This window comes from Ornithodoros turicata, chromosome 6, assembly GCF_037126465.1.
Source record: "Ornithodoros turicata isolate Travis chromosome 6, ASM3712646v1, whole genome shotgun sequence".
Taxonomy (NCBI): domain Eukaryota; kingdom Metazoa; phylum Arthropoda; class Arachnida; order Ixodida; family Argasidae; genus Ornithodoros; species Ornithodoros turicata.
This window is the reverse complement of record NC_088206.1, coordinates 54,573,471-54,594,315: the sequence shown is the minus strand read 5'-3', so window position 1 is coordinate 54,594,315 and position 20,845 is coordinate 54,573,471. Positions and strand designations below refer to the sequence as shown.

The 20,845-nt window shown below is 45.0% G+C and overlaps 1 protein-coding gene across 1 annotated transcript in view; it reads right to left on the bottom strand.

Annotated features, from left to right (window-relative positions):
* LOC135396741 (mitotic checkpoint serine/threonine-protein kinase BUB1 beta-like) overlaps positions 1 to 20,845 on the bottom strand; it is a 43,216-nt gene that overhangs the window by 15,103 nt on the left and 7,268 nt on the right. The window contains exons 6-12 of the mRNA XM_064627883.1: positions 16,376 to 16,572; positions 13,364 to 13,449; positions 13,258 to 13,287; positions 12,854 to 13,026; positions 12,284 to 12,380; positions 9,188 to 9,282; positions 2,072 to 2,435 (exon numbers count right to left, since the gene is read on the bottom strand). Of these exons, the coding sequence (XP_064483953.1) occupies positions 2,072 to 2,435; positions 9,188 to 9,282; positions 12,284 to 12,380; positions 12,854 to 13,026; positions 13,258 to 13,287; positions 13,364 to 13,449; positions 16,376 to 16,572 (1,042 nt within the window). The remainder of the gene's footprint in view (positions 1 to 2,071; positions 2,436 to 9,187; positions 9,283 to 12,283; positions 12,381 to 12,853; positions 13,027 to 13,257; positions 13,288 to 13,363; positions 13,450 to 16,375; positions 16,573 to 20,845) is intronic.

The following is a 20,845-nucleotide window of genomic DNA, read 5'->3' as shown; positions in this document are numbered from 1 at the left end:
TTTTCCTTTTCTGGAGCTATACAGGGGTCTCCCAAATTGTTCGGGTTTCCCCGGAAGCTGGCTTGGTTCGGTTATCCGGAAATTCGTTGTCCAGATCAAAGGGGACTCCCCAGGTGTCCGGATAATCGACACGTGACTGTATATGTATATTTAGGGGCCTGTGCTTTCGGGTTTTATGTTTTTTGAAAGCTGGGGGGAGGGTTGAGAGAAATTTTGCAAGAAGGCTCCTAGTTGAGTCGTGCATATCCAGTCGACCTCTGGAAGCCTGAACTGGTCCTTGGGGACTTTACCAAGCATAGACATCAGCACACTACGTCAATTGAACTCCAAAACAATGATCGTCGGGTATAAAGTCCACTGCACCCTGGCCATCGTCACCCACCAAAGAAGGAGTCAAGTTGGTTGCGAAACGTCGGGACCCTCTGTTCTGAGCTAACCTTGGCTGGAGCCACGTTCATCCTCTTATACCTTACCCAACCGGGCACAGTTGTGCCGAATATGTTCACGTTCGGACTCTGAAAGGCGCATCGACGCAGGAGCACCTTCTTTGCAGGCGGAGAACTCGTGGTGGTTGTACGTTCTAACTAGATTCCCAATGGCTTCACACAACCACTGATACTGCCCTTCGAAACACAAGAATGTAGTGGACAACTAACAGAGGGAAAAAAAAAATTCTAAGGGACAATTGAACTGGTGGTTTGACAAGGTAGCCAGGAGGACAAAAACTGGAACACGGACACCAGTTGAACGACTCCGGTGTGGGTGAAGAAGAGCACATCGGTTGTCCACCTTGTGTCCACATTCCAGTTTCCTTATCGGGTGACAACGGAGTTGGACCTCCGCTCCAAATTTCTTCGTACTCCTGAGGAATGTCGAAGTAGTAGTCTCGCGAAAGGCTATTTTGGAGACCAACAGCTGCAAATACCAGCAATAGCCTGCGCATATTACCTTTAAACCGGTAGAATAGGCAAGTAACGTGCCGAGCCAGCGAAAACCATGTGGCAACCTTATGCATACCTGCTGACGACGGCCCAACAGGGTCAGAACAGCTTTCCAGTGCTAGTATGGCAACGCTCGAGTTATAAACTTAGATATTACCAGTCCTCCATGTACTATCATCCTCCCTCTCCTCATGTTCAATGACTGAGTGACAGGGCCCTTTTCTCCCCTGTAGATAACATGCCTTGCACCCCGAACTGCACTTGCACTACGGTGGCTGGCACCGTGGGAAGTGTAATATCGCTGGAGCAATAATGCATTAAATACACTGGGAAAAAAACAAAGAAGCAACACTTGAATGCCCATGTACAGAGAGTTCTTCTTGCGTGAGAATGTCAATTATTCGAATAAATATAGTAGCTGCGCTCCCAAAGTGGCGTCTCTTCCATTTTTACTAAAAGGGTGTGCAAAGCTGTGCAAGCAATACTGAAATATGACAATGTTTCTTTTTTGTTTGTTTTTTTTGCACTCTCTCTCTCCCCCCTCTCCTGCATTCCGTTCACTTTTAGCCTGTTGTGAAAGCAAAATTAAGTATCGTCAACATCAGATTCAACTGTAACATGTCCCACACACACGGCTATGTCCCAGTACGCATGGAGCACTGCTGCTGGTAGCGATCATAGTTACAATGCAGAGGCTGGGTGTGACGATTGGATTTTTGTGACACAAAAGCAACTTAGAGGCTGATTGTGGGGACCACAACAAAGCAAGGGGGACCTCCCAAGCTACTGTTGCGAGGAACTGTTTCTCTCAAACCCTGAGAGGCTAGCGCTTCGCAGCACCGGCGTCTGTGCGGGCCACATGCTTGCAGGTTTGGCTAAGCCAGAAGGCAGGTGTACATCTGCGGAGCTAGAACTGCATGGGTTTGTGGGCTGGTGATTCCCACAACGAACAAGTCCAAACATTGGAACATGAGGCAGCAATAACCATGGATGGTCCTCCCATAATGCTTCCCACCTTCCATACCCTTTCCATGCATGCTATGTTATGCCTGAACTACAAATATACATTGTTTCTAGCACACCAAAAAAAAAAAAAGGGGGGTAAGTGTGTGACACTGAGAATTACGAACCAGTTCTCGTCGTGCTCTTCATCTGCGTTTTCTTCAACACCACATGGCACATTTTCCACGCCCTGTGTAGCAACGTTGTTTTCTGTCCTCACTACTTCATTTTCAGGGTGAGGGGCATTCACTAACTGTGTAGGGTCTGCAAATATTTCAAATGCAGCAGCCCTCTTGGCCACAACCGCTGCTTCCAAATGGTTGGTAGCGCCAGTCTCCTCCGTCGACAGGGTGCCATCCCAAAGCCCACGTACGACACGTGACAAGTCTGCGGTTGCACTGTCCTTGCACCGTTGCTGAGAAGAGTTGTCAGTAGCCACTCCACAAGATGACGATGACGTCTCACATTCTGGTGTGTGCTGTCTGGGTAATGCTGTCACAATGACACAGGTTTTGTGTGTGAGTTACATCTGGTGAGCAACAAGTGCACGTAGGTGTGAGGGTAGAAATATTGAGGGTAGAAAGCCACAGGTAAGTCATCACATAGGCAACTGCTGTTCATGGGCACCATAAAAGTACTAAATAAATAAATACATAAGTCTCTTAAAGTAGTACAGTCAAACTCCTTTATAACAAACATCAGGAGACCGCAGAAAATATTCGTTGTAAAAGTAACTTCGTTAAAATGGATGTTTCAAAGGAAAAATGCCTTAAAATGCTAGCAATCTTGTTTATTGGTAGAATTCTGTTGCTCTGATCAAAATGCACCTCAGACATTCAACCTACAATAGACATGGAACCTTATCTCTGTTTTGACCTTTTTACCCCCCTCTCAACAAAGAACGCAAATCCGTGTGACGAAAACAGCGACCGGAACACGTGGAGGGAACATACCAGGGCTGCTTCAGGCAACATTACATGTCACCATTCCGCGAGTTGGCATCACTTAACGCCTGCGTGCTTTAGGAGAAGCTAGTTTTACGGGCGCGTGACTCCCGGGTGGTAAGCACGTGCTGGGCATTTTGAATCATCTCGCGAATTTCGGTAGCATAGGCCAAAAACGAAGACACAAAAGCATTACAACCGGCCTCTTTCACTGACAGTAATGAAAATTGAACAGTAACTGTCTATTTTCTTGCCTCAAATTTTATTTTGGTTTAATTCTTCTGATACGAATTTCGCGACTATTCTGCGTTTGCTAACCAAGAGCGAGGGAGGCTCCGCCTCCTGGATGCCGGCCAACAGGAGGACGTGGAAGGCAGGCACTTCCCAAGCCTCTGTTCTCACCTAGGTGGCTCAGGGTTACTGTTGTTTCCAGAGGCTCTGGTTGTTTTGCGTGTCGGATAGCCGTACAGTCGTACTCAAGGTACACTCGGGGACAGTCGGTCGAGGTACACGAGTCCCGACTGCGCCCCACCCACGTGAAAAAGTCATCCGGTTAAACAAATACCAGGAGGATGAACGCCTGTTCTCTCCCCTCACCTTTTATCACTCACACAGAACTGTCATCTGTGGTGCCCAGAGGTGGGCATCCTCACGAGGGCAAATCAGGGTGCCCTCACACTCACACATCACGCACATTGAGGTGAGGAGAAGTGAGGAAAAATTTTAAAAAGGGAAATTAAGGTGAGGTGAGGAAAATGTTCCGAGAGGAAGGTTAAGGTGAGGTGAGAAAAATTTTCTAGAAGGAGGTCGAGGTGAGGTGAGGAAAAATTTTCGAGGGAGGTTGAGGTGGGTGAGGAAAATTTTTCGAGAAGGACACTGAGGCAAGGAAAAATTTCCGAACTGGAGATTAAGGTGAGGTGAAGTGAGGACAAATTTTCGAGATGGAGGATGAGGAGATGTGGAGCGGCTATTTTCAATTGCGAGCGGAGGGCACGGAGAGCCAGCTTGCTAGCAGAAATGCTTTTGTACTGTGAACACACCCTCTGCACTAAAATGAGTCCACTGTAACTCCGTTAGTTTCACACTTTCGGCTGAGTCAGAAACGTGATGGTTTAATAACCAAGGGTTTACGTCGCGAGACAACTGAGACCATGAGAGACGCCACAGCGGTCGGTCTGTGCCTTTGCCCACCTGAGGGTTCTTTAACGTGCGATGAAAGCTCATCACATGGCACCCTGTATTTAACGTCCCTCAAGGAAGACATTGCTTTGACGTGCGTCCAAGCAACTTGTACCCTGCCACCAAATTGCTGGCTGCATCGGCCGGGTTCGAACCTGCGATCTCTGTATCATAAGGCGAACGTGCTACCGACTGAGCCACAGAGACCGGTGAGAAACATAACAGATGTGCCAGGTCGGACACATGTATAAGTGAATATAGCCTATGTGTGCCTTATGTGGGTATTTAGTTTAGGTTTCAATATAGTCAAACTAGTCAGTCGAGTCGCATACATGGTGTGTCAGATACATGAACAAATCAATACAGTTTTTGTGTTTCATGTGTTTAGATTTCAATAAAGCCAAACGGTTCTTTTTTCCTCTATATGGAATAGCAAGCAGACTCTTTGCCTGGCTAACCTTTCCTTTTTCTTAATAAACATATCCCCCAAACTAGTCCGTGTATAAGCAGATGTGTTTCACATATTATTTGCAATGATAGTACATACAACGAATGACCTTATCCGAGACTGATGTAAGAAATGGAGGCAACAATGGAATGGCAAGGGAATGTGTGTTTTAGAGCTATATGTGCACATACTGGAATATTTTCCTTATTGAAACAAGTTGAACCATTGAGCTTTTAGTAACCAGTTAGCAGCAATGAAGTTAGGTGAAAAGACACAAGAAGTTTGTGTCTTTATAAAGTAATATTATTAGTAAGTCCAGACATCAGTCACTAGTGATTTGTACAGCTCGCCTTCCTGAGGCTTCAAAACAAGGGCCTTGAAGACAAGGTCCCCGAATTTCGGCTACAGATAGATACGCCTATTTAAATAATATTAAATCAATAATGCAAAGTCATTACAGACAAAAGTGCAAGATGTACAAGTGAATTAGAAGATAGCTGCACACCATCCCGAACTTGACCATCATCATTATCGCTTGAGAGAGACTCGATAAAAGCAATTCCTGTTTTGCCAGTATGAAAAACAAACGGCTCAAAATTCCTCTGTTTGTGCAACTTCTCTACACAAGTACCCTACGTCTAATTTTTACTGTTTGTACATGTAGTGGATACTTGATGAAAGAAGGATGAATCAAGGAAGGTAGTTGATCTTAATAGTGGGTATATGCTTGTAACTTTTTGCCAGGAATCAACCAACGAAACAGTGAGAAGCCAACTACGACACATACGCCTACCCGCTCCTAATACAGTAAAACCTCGATAATTCGACACCCGTTAATTCGGAAATTCGGATAAATCGGACGACCCGCGCGGTCCCGGCAAACGTCTGCACAAGTCTATGGGAAGGAGCGCTCGTTAATTCGGCAGCAGTCGCGTGCGCACCGGATAATTCGAACAACCACGGCTCGAGGGAAGCGCACGGGAGCTCAACAGCGGACGCCAAAACGGTAAAAAAAGACGGCAAAGTGTGGCGTACACATCGCCATTGTCATCAGCGCCGTGACGTTGATGATGTCAGGCGCCATCTTGAAGCGAAATCTAGTTTTAAACCACGTGTATACGTCAGTCTTTCTACGACGTGCATGCTGTTCTGACATGGCTCCTCCTGCGAAGCGTGCTAAGTACGAGACCAAGGACCTTGCAACAAAAGTCGAGATTCTTAAAGCGCTGAAGGATGGTGTCCCAAGACATGAAGTGATGAAAAAATATGATGTGAAAAGGAGCACTTTGGCAACATACGTGAAGAATGAGGCACAGATCATCGCGGCCATGGAAGGTGAGAAGTTCCACGGAAAGCAGAAACGCCTTCGTACAGCGGCGTACCCACAATTGGAAGACGCTGTTCTTCGTTGGATTGTGAACTCGCGCGATGCACAGTTACCTCTGAGTGGGCCCCTTATTTGCACGCAAGCCGAGAACTTTGCAGCAAAAATGGGGATTGAAGCATTCAAAGCTTCGGAAGGTTGGTTTTCGCGATTCAAAGAACGCCACGGACTTATCTTCCGAAACATCTGCGGGGAGAGAGCTGCTGTTGATGAAGACGTCGTCAGAGATTGGCGGTGCGTTCGGCTCCGGGAGCACATAGCCGCCTACGAGCCCTGTGACGTGTTTAATGCGGACGAGACCGCTCTTTTCTTCAAAGCACTGCCAGACAAGACTATTACGCTCAAGGCAGACTCATGCGTCGGCGGTAAAAGGAGCAAAGAGAGAGTGACCGTCCTTCTGGCCGCGAATATGACTGGGACAGAGCGCTTGCCATTGCTTGTCATAAGGAAAGCACAGAAGCCCAGGTGCTTCAAAAACCTCAAGCAACTCCCGGTGGAGTATTGTGCCAATCAGAAGGCCTGGATGACGTCCGACATTTGACGAAGTTGGCTGCAGAAGCTGGACCGTCATTTCCGCGCTAAAGAGCGCAAGGTGCTCCTTGTTGTTGACAACTGCAGCGCGCACTGCAACGTGTCTGACCTTGAGTGGATCAAGGTGGTGTTTTTCCCGCCCAACACAACGTCTGCCTTACAGCCAATGGACCAAGGCATTATACACTACGTAAAGCGAAGATACCGACGACATGTCCTGGAACGCATGCTGCTCTTCATGGGTACCGGCAGGCAGTATGATGTGACGCTGCTCAGCGCTGTTCATATTTTGGCGCACGTGTGGACAAGCACACCAGCTGAAATTGTGGCGAACTGCTTTCGCCATTGCGGGTTTGTGCAATACATGCATCAGGACTGCGACCAGTTGGAGGACGTAACATCTCACGAAAACGAAGAGGACGACGATCATTTTCGTGGCGTCCTCCCACCCGCCGTGCAAATCGCAGATTACATCTCTATTGACGACGGTGTCGCTGTCGCCGGCCAGCTTACGGACGAAGACATCGTCAACGAGGTGTTGGGTGCCGATGACAACGCTGCATCGGACGAGGATTGTGAGGAAGAGCTGCCGCGACGGCGGACTGTTACAGAAGCGGCGGAAGCCCTTGCTGTTTTGGAAGACTTTTGTTGTAGTGCTCCCGGCGGTGCCGAAGCAGTGCAGCACTTGGCAGTTATCAGAAAAGTTGTCTTAAACGCCCAAATTTCCTGTACAAGGCAGACCACACTCTCGCAGCTCTTTTCGTAATAAAGGTACGTTGATAATGGCAAGTTTACCTGGTATTTTGTTGCCCGTTCGATAATTCGACATTCGGATAATTCGGACATTTTCGGTGGTCCCCCGCGATCCGAATTAACGAGGTTTTACTGTACTTTTTTATTCTGTCTTAGCGCCGCGAAGCAACTGTGCCTATGAGCGGCACCACTCCTAATAGTAAGGGCAATTGTGAAGTGAAAATGGTTTACATTAACTACAGTCACCGACCGATTTTTCGGACCCCGATTTATCGGACATGCTCGATTATTCGGACTCGTTCGCGGAACGGCCGCGGGTCCCATAGAGATGATGTATAAGAACGTCCAAAATTTCGGACGTCGTGCAGCTCCATCGCTCGATATTTCGGACTCTGTTTGCCCAACCCGCGAATTTCTCTCATGGGGTGACGGAAAACATTGGTATCATCCGAAATTCGTATGAAAAGAAATCAGCCAACTAGAATATTGAAGAAAAAAAAAAAGGCAGTGATGTTTGTTAATTTTCCATTCCTCTGAGTAGAAGAGGTCTGTCGTAGCGCTTTTGCGCCTTCGTTTTTGGCCAACGGCCCGGCACGTGCTGTCCGCCCGCGAGTCGCGCGACAGCGCTGTAAAGCGAGCTTCACCTACAGCACGCATGCATTAGGTGAAGAAGACTTGCGGACTTGATGACGGCGGTGCCTCTATCAGTGAGTGTACAGTGACGAAATGTCGCTTCGGGAAATAGAAGCTGATGTTATCAGGCAGAGCTGGGGGCGCGTTAGGAAAGCATCGACAAATTTTTCCAGCCTACTAGGGCTTAGTAAAGTTTATTTTGAAGCAAAATTCGTTTTTTCGGACTGCTCGATTATTCGGACTCTTGCGCGATCCCCGCCGAGTCCGAAAAATCGGACGGCGACTGTATTTCCTTTCAGGAATTCATTTAGTGACTAACAGGAACTGGTTAAGGCGGGACGAGGCAAAAAATTATGACCAGTAGGTTGAGGTGAGATGAGGTAAATATATTTTAGAAAGAAGGTTGAGGTGAGGTGAGGAAAATAATTTCAAAATGAGGTTGGGGTGAGGTGATGTGAGGAAAATTTATGGTGAGGTGAGGTGAGAAAAAATTCTCCCCAAAATTGAGGTGAAGTGAGGAAAAACATCTTGGACAAAAACTGAGGTGAGGGCATTTGCCCACCTCTGGTGGTGCCGAGCATTCCGCTGCGTCAGAATGAGAAACGCTCTCAGAAAGTTCGCAATTTGACAAACTTTGTTGTAAGGGTTGCAAATTTCGCCCTACCGACTTCAAAATTACTTCGTTATTTCGGTCCATTCTTTATAAAAGAATTCGTTATAAATACCGGAAGTATACATTGAATCCTATGGGCGCCTGAAGAGAGCGCCAAAAACGTTTGTTATAAAAGCGTTCGTTGTAAAGGAGTTCGACTGTACACTTAGAGCTAGCATGTGCAAAGTTGGGGATAGCACATTTACTCGCTTAATTAACGCTCTCCTTTCACCCAAGAGCGTTTTACGCTATAGATGTGGACGCTAATTATGCGAGGGAAAAAGCATTGTAAGGTATTGCAAAGAGCAACTAAAATTACTATTGGCAGTACCTTCTGCATTAAAAGAATACCAAAGCTTGGGTGCCCAAATTGGTGTTGCATTAATTATGCAAGTAAACATCGTACCTTTTCCAAAATGGAACTACATAGTTACAGTTACAAAGTTAGAGTAACTAAAGCGGTAGCAACCCCTATGGACAATACACAAGGTGCATCCAGAAAGTAAGTGTTGTTGGCAAATATTGGCGCTGCCAGACGCCATTGTGGGGATGCGTGAAAGTTCATCTACCAGAAAGTCACACACGCATTCTCAGACAACAAATAAATCAACAAACAAATAAACAGAAATCAAATAAATCTAGTGAACAAGAACTAGCAAGTGTAGAGGTAAACAAAATCGTGGCTACTCTATAGAGTAGAAGGTCCCCACACCAACCTACCAGGGATGTTTTGATGATTTTCAGATAAAATAGACTGTTCAGCCATTGTTATGTTCTCTTTCAGTGCTCGGATCCTTTCGGCGTTTGCACTTCCACTATAAAAAAAGAAAGAGTGCAATGATGTGCAAAGTTTGGAAAGTTTATTCTGTGGGGGAGTGAGACACCCTTATCTGCTGTCTTTTTCAAAAGCATTTTTGTCATTTATGGACAGGTCGTAAAAACTATTACTTTTATACTGCTCACCTATTAGGAGCTAGCAACACAAAAATGCACGACTCACACCACTGTTTTTTTCCTGTTCTTGTCAACATCATTCCATCATCATGTATACGCAGGGAGTGACTTTTTCGGGTTAAATGCCATTGACAGATTTGGGGGGGAGGGTGGGTAAAAATCGTGGGCCATTTTTAAATATAATCCAGGGAGAAATTGGGTGATAACTAAGGCCCCGGGTTTTCCGCGATTCCGCAGAATATCACGGAATCCTTCGTTTGGCACGGAATTTCACGGAATCCCTTGTTTTTAGGGGTGTGCGGGTTTAGGGGTCTCGAATTCGAATCAAATATCGAACACTCGAAGTATTTCGTTCGCGAACTGAATACCCAATATTCAGATATCCGAATATCGGACTATTCGCCGAATACGACCGACAACTCCCGAAAGTGAGCTTCACCTGAAGCTTCCCTGCATTAGGTGAAGCCTGCTTTACAAAACTGCCCATGCTGCAGGACCAGTACAGAGAGATTGTAGGTTAGCTTAAGATAACGTTAGCCCAATTTTATTGTGCATACTTCGCCTGAGGAAGGGGCGGCGTCCCTCTCGTGTGCAGTTTAGCGGTGGAAGTGGGGGGACTTTAATTTGATGTCTGGGAGTTTGCCTTTAAAGACTCTTAAATAATGCCTACAGCCCAGAAACAAAAAGTGTGTCCTGTAACTTCCACAGGGCATGTATTGTAAGCTCCCTCTTATAATCTTCCTATAAAGTTCCTAGAAATCCTGCAGATGCTGAAAGATCTTTCAGCAGGTATAATATGATTGCAGTTGACAGACCTTTGTCTTTGTCAGAGGAGAACACAAGATATCATGTATGCAATGCTGAGCCACAACAGTGCTTTCAATCTGTAATTTTATAAAATATTTTTGTTCCCACATTATCCAAGAAAATAAAATGTTTTACGTTTCAAGCACCCGTTGACCGCTTGCTGCGGAAAATCGTGGAATTTACAAGTCGGTGCCGCAGAATTTTGAATTTGCTGCAGAAGAAAAAACCAGGTGCCTTAGTGACAACTGTGCCTTCGAGTGCTATCGGGTATCTTTATTCCTCCTCTTGTCTCTTAAGTCCTTTCCTAATCTTCTTTTTCTCTTTTTTTTTCTTTTGTGAGTTCCCTGAAAGCATAGACAGGTGCCGACACACATGGGTGTATTTCTGGGAATTTCAGAGGTCGGTCTATGGAGTGTTGAAATTAAGTGAAAGAATATTTATTAAGAGACTGGTAGATAATTCACTGTATAACCACTGTATCCATCACTGTATCCATCGATGAGCGTTGAAAGCATGCTCGCGCTCGTGTTGGTATGCCTCGTATATCGTTGGCTGTTGCTGCATCCTCTTTACTACTCCGCGTACTTTGCTGATACAAGATACTCCCTACAAGACTTGAAAGTTGGCTTCACCTAACACTTTCGTGTATTGCGGGCAAACCCACTTCAAGGAACGCCACGCGTTGCTTAACTCTGTTTCTTCGCTGTTTAGCGTGATTTCTCCTGGTTCCTTTACTATTTTTGGTAACAGCACAAGCGTATACGAAGAGGGGAGTCAAGTCCTGTAGATCACATAAACAAAATACAGAAACCGACACTGAAGATCTTCAGTGTTGGTTTCTGTTTTTTGTTTATGGTAACAGCACAAGAAAGGGTCTCGTCGACGTCCACGGAAAGCACTAACAGTACAAAAATCCAACACTGAAGTTTTCAACTTACTTATTGACACAAGCTTTCATGTAGCAGACTACATTTCTTCGGGTGTGAAAAACACAGGGCATTTTTGGTACGTGGGCTTGACCGCAATACACAGAAGTGTTAGGTGAAGCCAACTTTCAAATGGTGACGCCTACCAAAGGAACATGTTTCACGCTAGAAATCGGACCTGCATGCAAGCGTCTACAAACCCGACGTGTTTTGTTTACTTCACCAGCAAGACGCGGGGTCGGGAGCAAGTCGAGAGCGCTCGCGCGATTGCCGTAGTTCGTGCGTCTGCGGATCAAGTCCTTGGTTTGCACTTTCGCAAGCCCGGTTTACGGATTTTATTGGGTTAAACCCGAACTATTTTGATGTAAATCGGGGGTAAAAACGGGGTTTATCGGGTTTTACCCGAAAACTGAGGGCCCTATGAATAAATCTGGAGCACAGACCCAACTCCGCAGTCACCAGACTTTTTCTTAGCTACTATTATTATTGTTGTTATCATTGTTATTCACTAAGTCTTGTGTTCGAAGTGGACAAGATCAGTGCTTGTGCGAAGCTATTGGTGGTTGTGGACTGTCAGCTTAAACTACTCCGTACACAACCATCATGAGACCTCCGCCTACAAAGAACGGTTTGTCTGCGTAGATGCGCTTTTTCAAAGTAAGCGGCAGTCCAATCCGGTTGCTTAATACGATCCAGTTCATGCCTGTTTTTAGCAATTTTTAACATCAATGAGCCAGTCGCACACAGGAACATGTGCGCTCGTATTATCTTGAGCGAGCACGCTCACTCTTTCTCTCTCTCTGTGCTCGTCCACCCCTCACCCACTTTCCCTCCATTCCCCCATCTCCCCCTCAGCCAGTATTTTTTTCACTACGAAAGGTGGCAGCCCTACTTACAAAAAACCTGCATTTTCAGCAGCATTCTGCTTGTACAATTCTACATCGTTTATGTGATTCCAGCCAATGTTCATGTGTAACAATGCAATTATATTTAAATCATATTTTGTGTTCCCGTCAATATCCTTATAAACAGTCTCCACTGTATTTTGTTACGCCACATTTCGCGGTAACAAGGTTTCACCGTATGTAATTCACGTGGGGTCAGAAGACCCGCAATGAACAGATCATACCCAGTTTGCAGTCTTGACAGAAGACGCGTCAAACTCTCCACCTTTGCCCGAAGCTCTTGAATTTCTTGGTCCCTTGCAGCTTCTTTTTCTCGTCTTTCTGCAAATTCCACAAGAATTTACTAAATTCACATAAAACTTCGAAAACCACTAATTCTGTGTGGAAAATATTTCACACATATTTCGCTAGGGCCGACATGAAAAGTGATTCTCCAGAACTCAAATTTGTGGAACACATGGAAGGAATCAATTCAATCAAACTGCTGAATGGAAGGAAATGCATAAATTTAGAGCACATGTTTATTTACCCGATTTTTACTGCCCAAATTTAAAAATTCCTGAAAACTTTATGCTCTACTTATCTTAGGTTAATAAAAGTGCAATCCTAGACCAGGTACCTGAGTTCACTTAATTACAAATATTTTTGCCTTTCATGCCACTTTGAATTAACAAGTTTCACTGTATTAAAGGCCCGCGTACACAACATGTTAGCAGCCGCTACCCAGTGCCCTTTCATGGCGTGCACATATTTACTGTGCGTAGCAGAAAATACAGTACAATTGCAAGCCGTACCCTGTTCAAGCTGCTGAGCTTGCATCTTGGCAAAGCGTATTTCTTCAAATTGAAACTCCGTAGTACCGGCATAAACCTTGCCCTTGTCATACATGACCCTTTTGCTCGGATCTTGTGGTTCAAAAAGCATTCGTGGAGTAACCCAATCGGCGAATTCGGTGGACTTGTGGGAGCTGCACACAACAAACAGTCAGCAATTAGCACTCACCAAGTTACAACATCGGAAGGTTACAACATTTTATATGGTTCCAAAAGGGTGCTCCATAATTCTTTATCAGCCTGCGAGTGTAAGAGGGACTTTGTTAGTGGAGCTGTTTCTTCTTTCTAATGTGGTTATTAAAACCTGATGTTTTTATATTTCTGCCATGAATCATGTACGAGGGTGCAAATTGCAAAAAACTCACCTCAAAACATTAGGGGGCAGCACACTGGGCCTACAAGGCACAAAACAAAATGTCCACCATAAACACAGGCATTAAACCATCACAACACCCATTGAACGTTACTTACAATGGCGCCAGCACATTTGCATTCTCTTCCTCGTGTATTTGAAACTTTTGTTGTACAGTACTCACTGGTACTCGTTTTTGAGGAGCCTGCAGAAAGAAATTTTAAACATACGCCATCCAGTCAACCAAGAACACTGAGATAGCAGGATTGAAAGGCAAAACAATCTACTAAAGGCGCAACACATTTAGCCCTCTGCCACATTACTAAATGCCCCCGGTGACACATTCAGCTGTACCTCCCATCAAAGCAACTTACATGCTCGGGTGTGTATGTGACTTCATGTTGTAATGTTGTTTGTGCAGGAACTGCTGTGTGTGGCATTGAGTACAGCGGAGGAACGAATTGTCAACAACAGCAGCAATTTCGTCCTGAGACGATGAATGGGGAGCTCCATCGCCAGGGGCGATACACTACCCAAATGCTGGTAGTGATGTGGGGAATTAAATAATGAGCCCCTTCACAATAACGATCGAAGCCTGATAGTGTCCAAAAAGGTCAAAAAAGTTTTGCGAGCAGAGTGTTGGATTTGGCCAGGGAATAAGCAATTTTGATGGAGAGAGGGGGCGAGAGTCCAGCTAACTAAGAGACCCAGAGAGTGTTCTGCGGGAAAGTTGGTAGTGTGGGCAATGAAGAAGAATGTACTTTACATGTTCTCGAGCACTCCAGTGACAGCATCTGGGACAGTAAACTTGTTTCAAGCAGGGATCGGAACAGGAACTGAACCGAAAACCAGAAAAAAAAACGTTATTTTCTGATGAACCCGAAGCGAACCGGAACAATTTTTTTGCTTGTCCGAAACCAAACCAAAACTGAACCGAAAAAAAAAAATAAAAAATAAAAATAATAATAAATAAATAAATAAAAATACGGTTACCGGTTCGGGAATCGGTTCAGAGGTGAAAATTGACCGGGCTCTGCCAAAAAGATTCCAGCACTTCGCTTTTCGTTTTCAGCAGACGACCATGGGAGTGCAATACAGTAAAATATCAGGTAAATAATAAATGTGTTCATTACTTGTCTGGTGTTTTCACCTGCTTTTCTGAAAGGTTTTTCACCTGAAACGATTATCTCACACCTTTCTCTTACAACCATGAACAGTGAGCGTAAGCTCGCTTTCATGTAGCAAAATTACTGCCCATGAACCGGTTAAACCTGGACTGAAAAAAGTAATGGTTCCAATCTCTGTAAATGTTCCGACCGCTGATCGATTTTTTTTGTCTGTGTGTGCGCGGGAAGGGGAGGGGGGGGTGTTCTCCCTGAGCCGAACCCGAACCGATATATATACCTGAACCAGTTCAAGCTGATAATTTCGGTTCAGCGGAGCTAAACCCGAACCAAACCAATATGCCTGAACCTGAAGCGGATTGAAAAAAAAAAAAAATAGCGGTTCCAATCCCTGGTTTCAAGCGGTAACGCCCCTGAGCTGTAAAAGCCACATCAAGTCGTATTCGATAAACTAATCCAGCATCTTGACGAGAGGTATTTCATGGCATGAGGAAAGCAAGATCAACTCTTCTCAGCATAGATGACGGGAGAATGTCATTGGTGGGAAGCCAGCGGTGTCACGAGATGTCAAAGAATGAAACGACGATCTCCTCTCAGCGCAACACTCATCCGTCTCAGAAAGCTGCTTCGAAAGCTGCTTCGGCAGCGCTGTTGGCCTGTTCATTTCCCACAACACCACAATGGGATGGAACCTGCTGGAGAACAAGCCTGTGCCCTGCTTCATAGACAAGGCGGTAAGCCATTAACGCATCCATCACTAAGTGTGCAGATGAGCCGATAGCTTTTGAATAGCTTGCAGTGCTGATTTTGAGTCAGTGAATACTGCCCATTCCTGCGGGGGTAAAATCAATGATGTGCTACAGAAAGAAAAGGATGGCATAGAGTTCTGCAGCTGTTGATGGAATACATTATCCAGATTAAAGTAGCTCCTGTTTTGTTAATTTAGTCCCTGCGTATGCAACATTACTAAGGCCCTCTGTTTTCTGCTGCGGCAAATTCAAAATTCTGCGGCACTGACTTGTAAATTCCGCGATTTTCCGCGGCGAGCAGTCAACAGCTGCATGAAATGGGGGACACTTTATTTTCTTGGATAATGTGGGAACAAAAAATATGTTATAAAATTACAGATTCAAAGCACTGTTGTGGCTCAGCATTATATACATGGTATCTTGTGTTCTCATCTGATGCGGTCTGTCGCCTGAAATCATTTTATACCTGCTGAAAGATCTTTCAGCATCTACAGAGTTCATAGGAACTTTATAGGAAGGAGTTTACAATACATGCCCTGGGGAAGTTACATTTTTAGTACACACCTTTTTGTTCTTGGACTGTAGCCATTATTTAAAAAGTCTTAACTTCTTAAAGGGAACCTCCCAGATATCAAATAAAAATCCGCCACTGCTATCGCTAAACTGCATAAGGGAGGGACGCTGCCCCTTCCTCAGTTTGAAGTATACACAACAAACGTGGGTTAATGTTATCCAAAGCTAAACCGTAATCTGTCTGTTTTGTCCTGCAGCATAAACAATTTCGTAAAGCAGGCTTAAATTTTGTAGGGGCGGCTTCACCTCATGCAGGGAAGCGTCAGGTGAAGCCCACTTTCGGGAGGTGTCGTTCGTATTCAGCGAATAGTCAAATTATCCGGAAACCCGAATATTGGGTATTTCAATTCGCGAATCGGATACTTCGAGTGATTGATATTCGATTCGAATTTGAGAACTCTAATATCCACTCACCCATAAAAATAAAGGATTCCGTGAAACTCTGTGCCAAACGAAGGATTCCGCGATTAATTCCAAATTCCGCGAAATTTTGCGGAATCACGGAAAACGAAGGGCCTTAAACGTTACTCAGTTTTATCACTGGCAACTGTTCAGTTCAAGCATAGACTTCATCTAGATAAGCTGTTATGACAGGCTTAAGCTCAAATTCATGGGGAAAACTCCAGTGGAACTGACTTGTACAAGTCTGACATAAGTTAAGCCAACCGGAGTTTTTGCAATGTACCTTTGCTTTGGACCATTTTCCTGCCTGTTGGGCATTTTCTTTGCTTTCCTTTGATGCTTCTGTGAAAGCTGTTGGTGCGCTGACCACAGCGGACGACGTTGATGGTTTGTTTTCGTCAAGCACTTGCACCTTTCTTTTATTTCCTGTTGGCCTTGTATCTCCACTTGGTAGACATGCGGACACACCACCTTGCATGGCTGGAAAAGAGATTGACTGACCTGATGCCAATGTAAAATGCACGCAAAGACCCAATACTTTAGAAATGATAGCATAAAACATAATTACGCAGAAATGCAGCATAATATCAAAAACTCTTGATACCCTTTAATTAGTAAATTTGCACAAAATACTCTGTGTGCTGAATATATGGAGGAAGTTTCTGTCATCGTGTGTTTCATGTTTTGTTTTATGGTTTCATGTTGTGTTCTGTGTGTTATGGTTATCCTGACAACTTCTCTATTGTGTGCTTCTGTTCAATTTTGTTACTACGCCTTTCTTATCATGTGTTTCATTGGTCTTAGACAGTGTACATAGCAAGCTATCCCAGACCTCCCTTTCAGAAGAATTCCAGGCTCGGCAGTGGTTAACACTAGCAAAATTATGAAGCAGAATAGCTGCAGAGTTTGTGAAGGAGCAATAGTGAATTTCTATTATTATAGTAGCACCAATAATCATCTTCCTTAATCGTACACTCTAGCGGCTAGACTGTTACAAGAAAAACACAGCTACAGAATGAAATATTGCTCTCCTCTCAATAGCTGAATCGGGACTGAGGTTGAGCAGTGCTGTCACAAAAAAAAGAAGAAACAGAACGAAGAGACATTGTGCAATGCTCACTAGAGCACTGCACGGGCCCGGGCCCCCGACCCGGGCCCGACCCGGCCCGCGGGCCGGGCCGGGCTTGTTATTGGCTGTGTGCTCCGGGCCGGGCCGAGCCCGGGCTGACAAAATAGGCCAGCACCACGGGCCGGGCCGGGCCGTTAAAATACGCCACCACCGCGGGCCGGGCCCGGGCCGTTAAAATACGCCACCACCGCGGGCCGGGCCGGGCCCGGGCCGACAAATATGTTCCCGCAGCTAATTCCACACATTGGAGATGCATTAGATCATATCATCATGCGCTTGCGTCATTCCTGTGCATATTTTGCAAAGACAAGCAAAGGGTACTGCATTATGCATATGATTCGACCCTCTAGAACATTCTCCAAGCCACTTTACATTGATCCTCAGTCCTCACATATTTCACAATCACTTTGGCAAAGCTTGGTGAGAGGGATAGGGACTGGGAGAAGCAGTTTGTCGACAGCATGCTCTATCTCCGCAAAATCTTGACAGTGTAACGATAACGCCCCGTGCGTTCTGGATTTAATTTGGTCTCGTGCGGTTACGGTGTTAAACCGCCATCACTTGTATGTTTGTCTTCTCTCCTTATAAATTTACTTATAAATTTGTTTGATAATCGCCAGAAACGCGTACGTCGCGGCTGGAAATACTAGGCCGGGATCTACTCGCCGGGTCACCGGGCCGGGCCGGGCCGTATTTGCTTAGACGCCGGGCCGGGCCGGGCTCTAGTCACTGGGTCACCGGGCCGGGCCGCATAAAAATATGAAGGTCCGGGCCCGGGTCGGGTCGGGCCATTTTTCGATGCGCCCGGGCCGGGTCGGGCCCGGAAAAGTCGGCCCGTGCAGTGCTCTAATGCTCACAACAGGACTGTCTGAGTGCTCTCGTCTTGTCCCTCCAGGTCTTTTACTGCTTTCAAACCTGGTGCTAAACTGCCAGACAACCATGAATCCTCAGAGGATATCCAGAAATGATCTAAATGTCTGATGTCACTTGAGCATATCCACAAGGTATCCATAGGACTATCCTTTTAGAAACAGCATATTTTGGGCTTCCATGAGCGGTTGTTGGTTGGATATCCAATCCCAGATATCTCCTGTACAATCACGAGCAAGTCTCCTAGGGATATGGGGGGACCATGGGTGATCCTGGGTAATTCAGATTTTGCTCCCCCCCCCCAAAAAAAACGGTCACTTGCTTTGTATGATCATTCTTTATCAAGGGAACTCGTAGAGCGAGAGAAAATTTGACAATGAGAATGTGAAGAATTGAAATGAAAATTGATTTTTTATTTTGGATCTGAGAATTGTGAGTGTCAATTACCAAATGAAGGACACAAACAAAAGACAGTAAGAAACACAAGCGGTATGTTAATGTTGAGTTAATACTTCTATCCATTCTTTGCTCCAATGTTGTTTGCGTTTGTAATCGAATCATACTTGGGTACCACACCCAACCTTCATCTTTACTCACTGGGGAGCAGGACTGTCGAACTTGCGGAAGCTTTCTAGACAAGCGATATATAGACATATGTATATCTACAGGGTGTTTGCTGTAACGCGTCCAGAAATATTATTTAAAGCGAGCGATAAAAGAGAAACGAGCGCTACTTTTCAGCTACTTTACTAAGAAACACGTGCTACTAATGAAGCAGTACCTGTTACTTATTCAAGTAGCAGAAAAGTGCCACTTGCTTTTCTTTTATCGCTCCCTTAAATTACGCTTTGCATACGCTCACTAATTAGATAAACATCTTAACTTTTAACTTTTACTTCGCACTCTTACAGATCACCTGTTTCACGCGTCGGGACCTTCAGCGAAAAATATTGCAAGAAAAAAACGCATCAACGCTTAGTGATTTTTCTGAGTAATTAATCGGTTTCGGTTTACATATTTCTTGAGCGGAACACTGCACCAATGCGCTCTTTGGATCAGCTATTCGGTTGTCAATTTCGTGTTCATCCGCGTGGTTGACACACGGGGGTGACGGAAGATAAGGAACAGCCGCAAGACCGTCATCACGGACCATCATGCCGGATGACAACGTTCTCTCCTTGGATTTGATAAGTATGGGAGGCGTACGCCTTTCTTTCTTTCTTGTTTTTTTTTTGTACCAATGATGTCGTACATCAGGACAAAAAGAAAGGCTCCGCCTCCTGTCTTCAACAAATCAGGCGAGAATGTTGTCATTCGGGATGATGGTTGGCTAGGTGAGTGCTATGTGGTGTAGTTAATTTTTAAGAGTGTACCCACTAGTTCACAGCGCTAGCAGCGCATTCGTCATCATCCATGACAAGAACATGCTATCTCACCTACGGAATGACAGAACCGGCAGCGCTGTTTACCAGTCTCTTGCGGCTGTTCCTAATCTTCCGTCGCCCTCATGCGTGAACCAGGCGGATGAACACGAAATTGATAGCCGGATAGCTGATCGAAAGAGTGCATTGGTGCACTGTTCCGCGCAAGGAATATGTAAACCGAAACAGATTAATTACTCGGAAAAATAACTAAGTGTCGATGCGGTTTTTTTCTTGCAATATTTTTCACTGAGGGTCCCGATGCGTAAAACAGAGATTCCGTAAGCCTGTGAAGTAAAAGTTAAGATGTTTATCTAATTAGTAGGGGTGTGCGAATATTCGAATTTTCGAATCGAATCGAATATCAAACGCTCGAACTATTCGATTCGCGAATCGAATATTCAATATTCGATTTTTCGAATATTCGACTATTCCACGAATATGAACGACACAACCCGAAAGTGGGCTTCACCTGATGCTTCCGTGCATGAGGTGAAGCCTCCTTTACGAAATTGCCCTTGCTGCAGGACCAACACAGGCTGGACGGTGTTTAGTTTAAGATAACGTTATCCAAAGTTAGTTTTGTGTCTGTGGAAGGGGCGCCGCCCCTCCCACATGCAGTTTAGCGGTGCCGACGAGGGACTTTGATTTGATGTCTGTGAGGTTGCCTTTAAAAAGTTAGAACTCTCGAATAATGACTACAGCCCATGAACAAGAAGGGTGTCTTAAAGATGTCCTTTACATCTAAAATTTCAGAAGTGCAACTTCCTAGGACGAGTGCAAAGAAACTAAAGGGTGTTGATGGGCAAAGCTGAGGCAGGATGCCAATTCGTTTGTTTCACAAATGGCCTGTGGTTGTCTGAAACAATTACAGCCTCATCCATATAACATGCTAATGCCCGACATAAAATTTTGAAATGAAGGTAACCACTTCAGTACTCCAGTAGGTGTAGGCTCACCTGAAAAGCAGGAAGCACTCTCATATAAAATTAAAGAGTAGGGGCTTTAAACAGAAGAATTGCATGTCTGTGACAGTTAATGCCAGAAAAATTACACTAAAGCCATGAGCTACAAAATGGAAACTTTTAATGCGAAAGTCACATATTTTAAATTTTGCACAAATATTCGATATTCGATTCGGTATTCGGAATTTTCCCCCCCATTCGATTCTATATTCAATTCAACTTAAAATATTCGGATTCGCACACCCCTGCTAATTAGTGAGCGTATGCAAATGAACCGCACACCATTCAGTTCATGGCCGATGTCCCAAGTATCTTTACCAAAAAGAAATTTCTTCGATAGTACCACCTGTTCACGAATTATTCAGCCG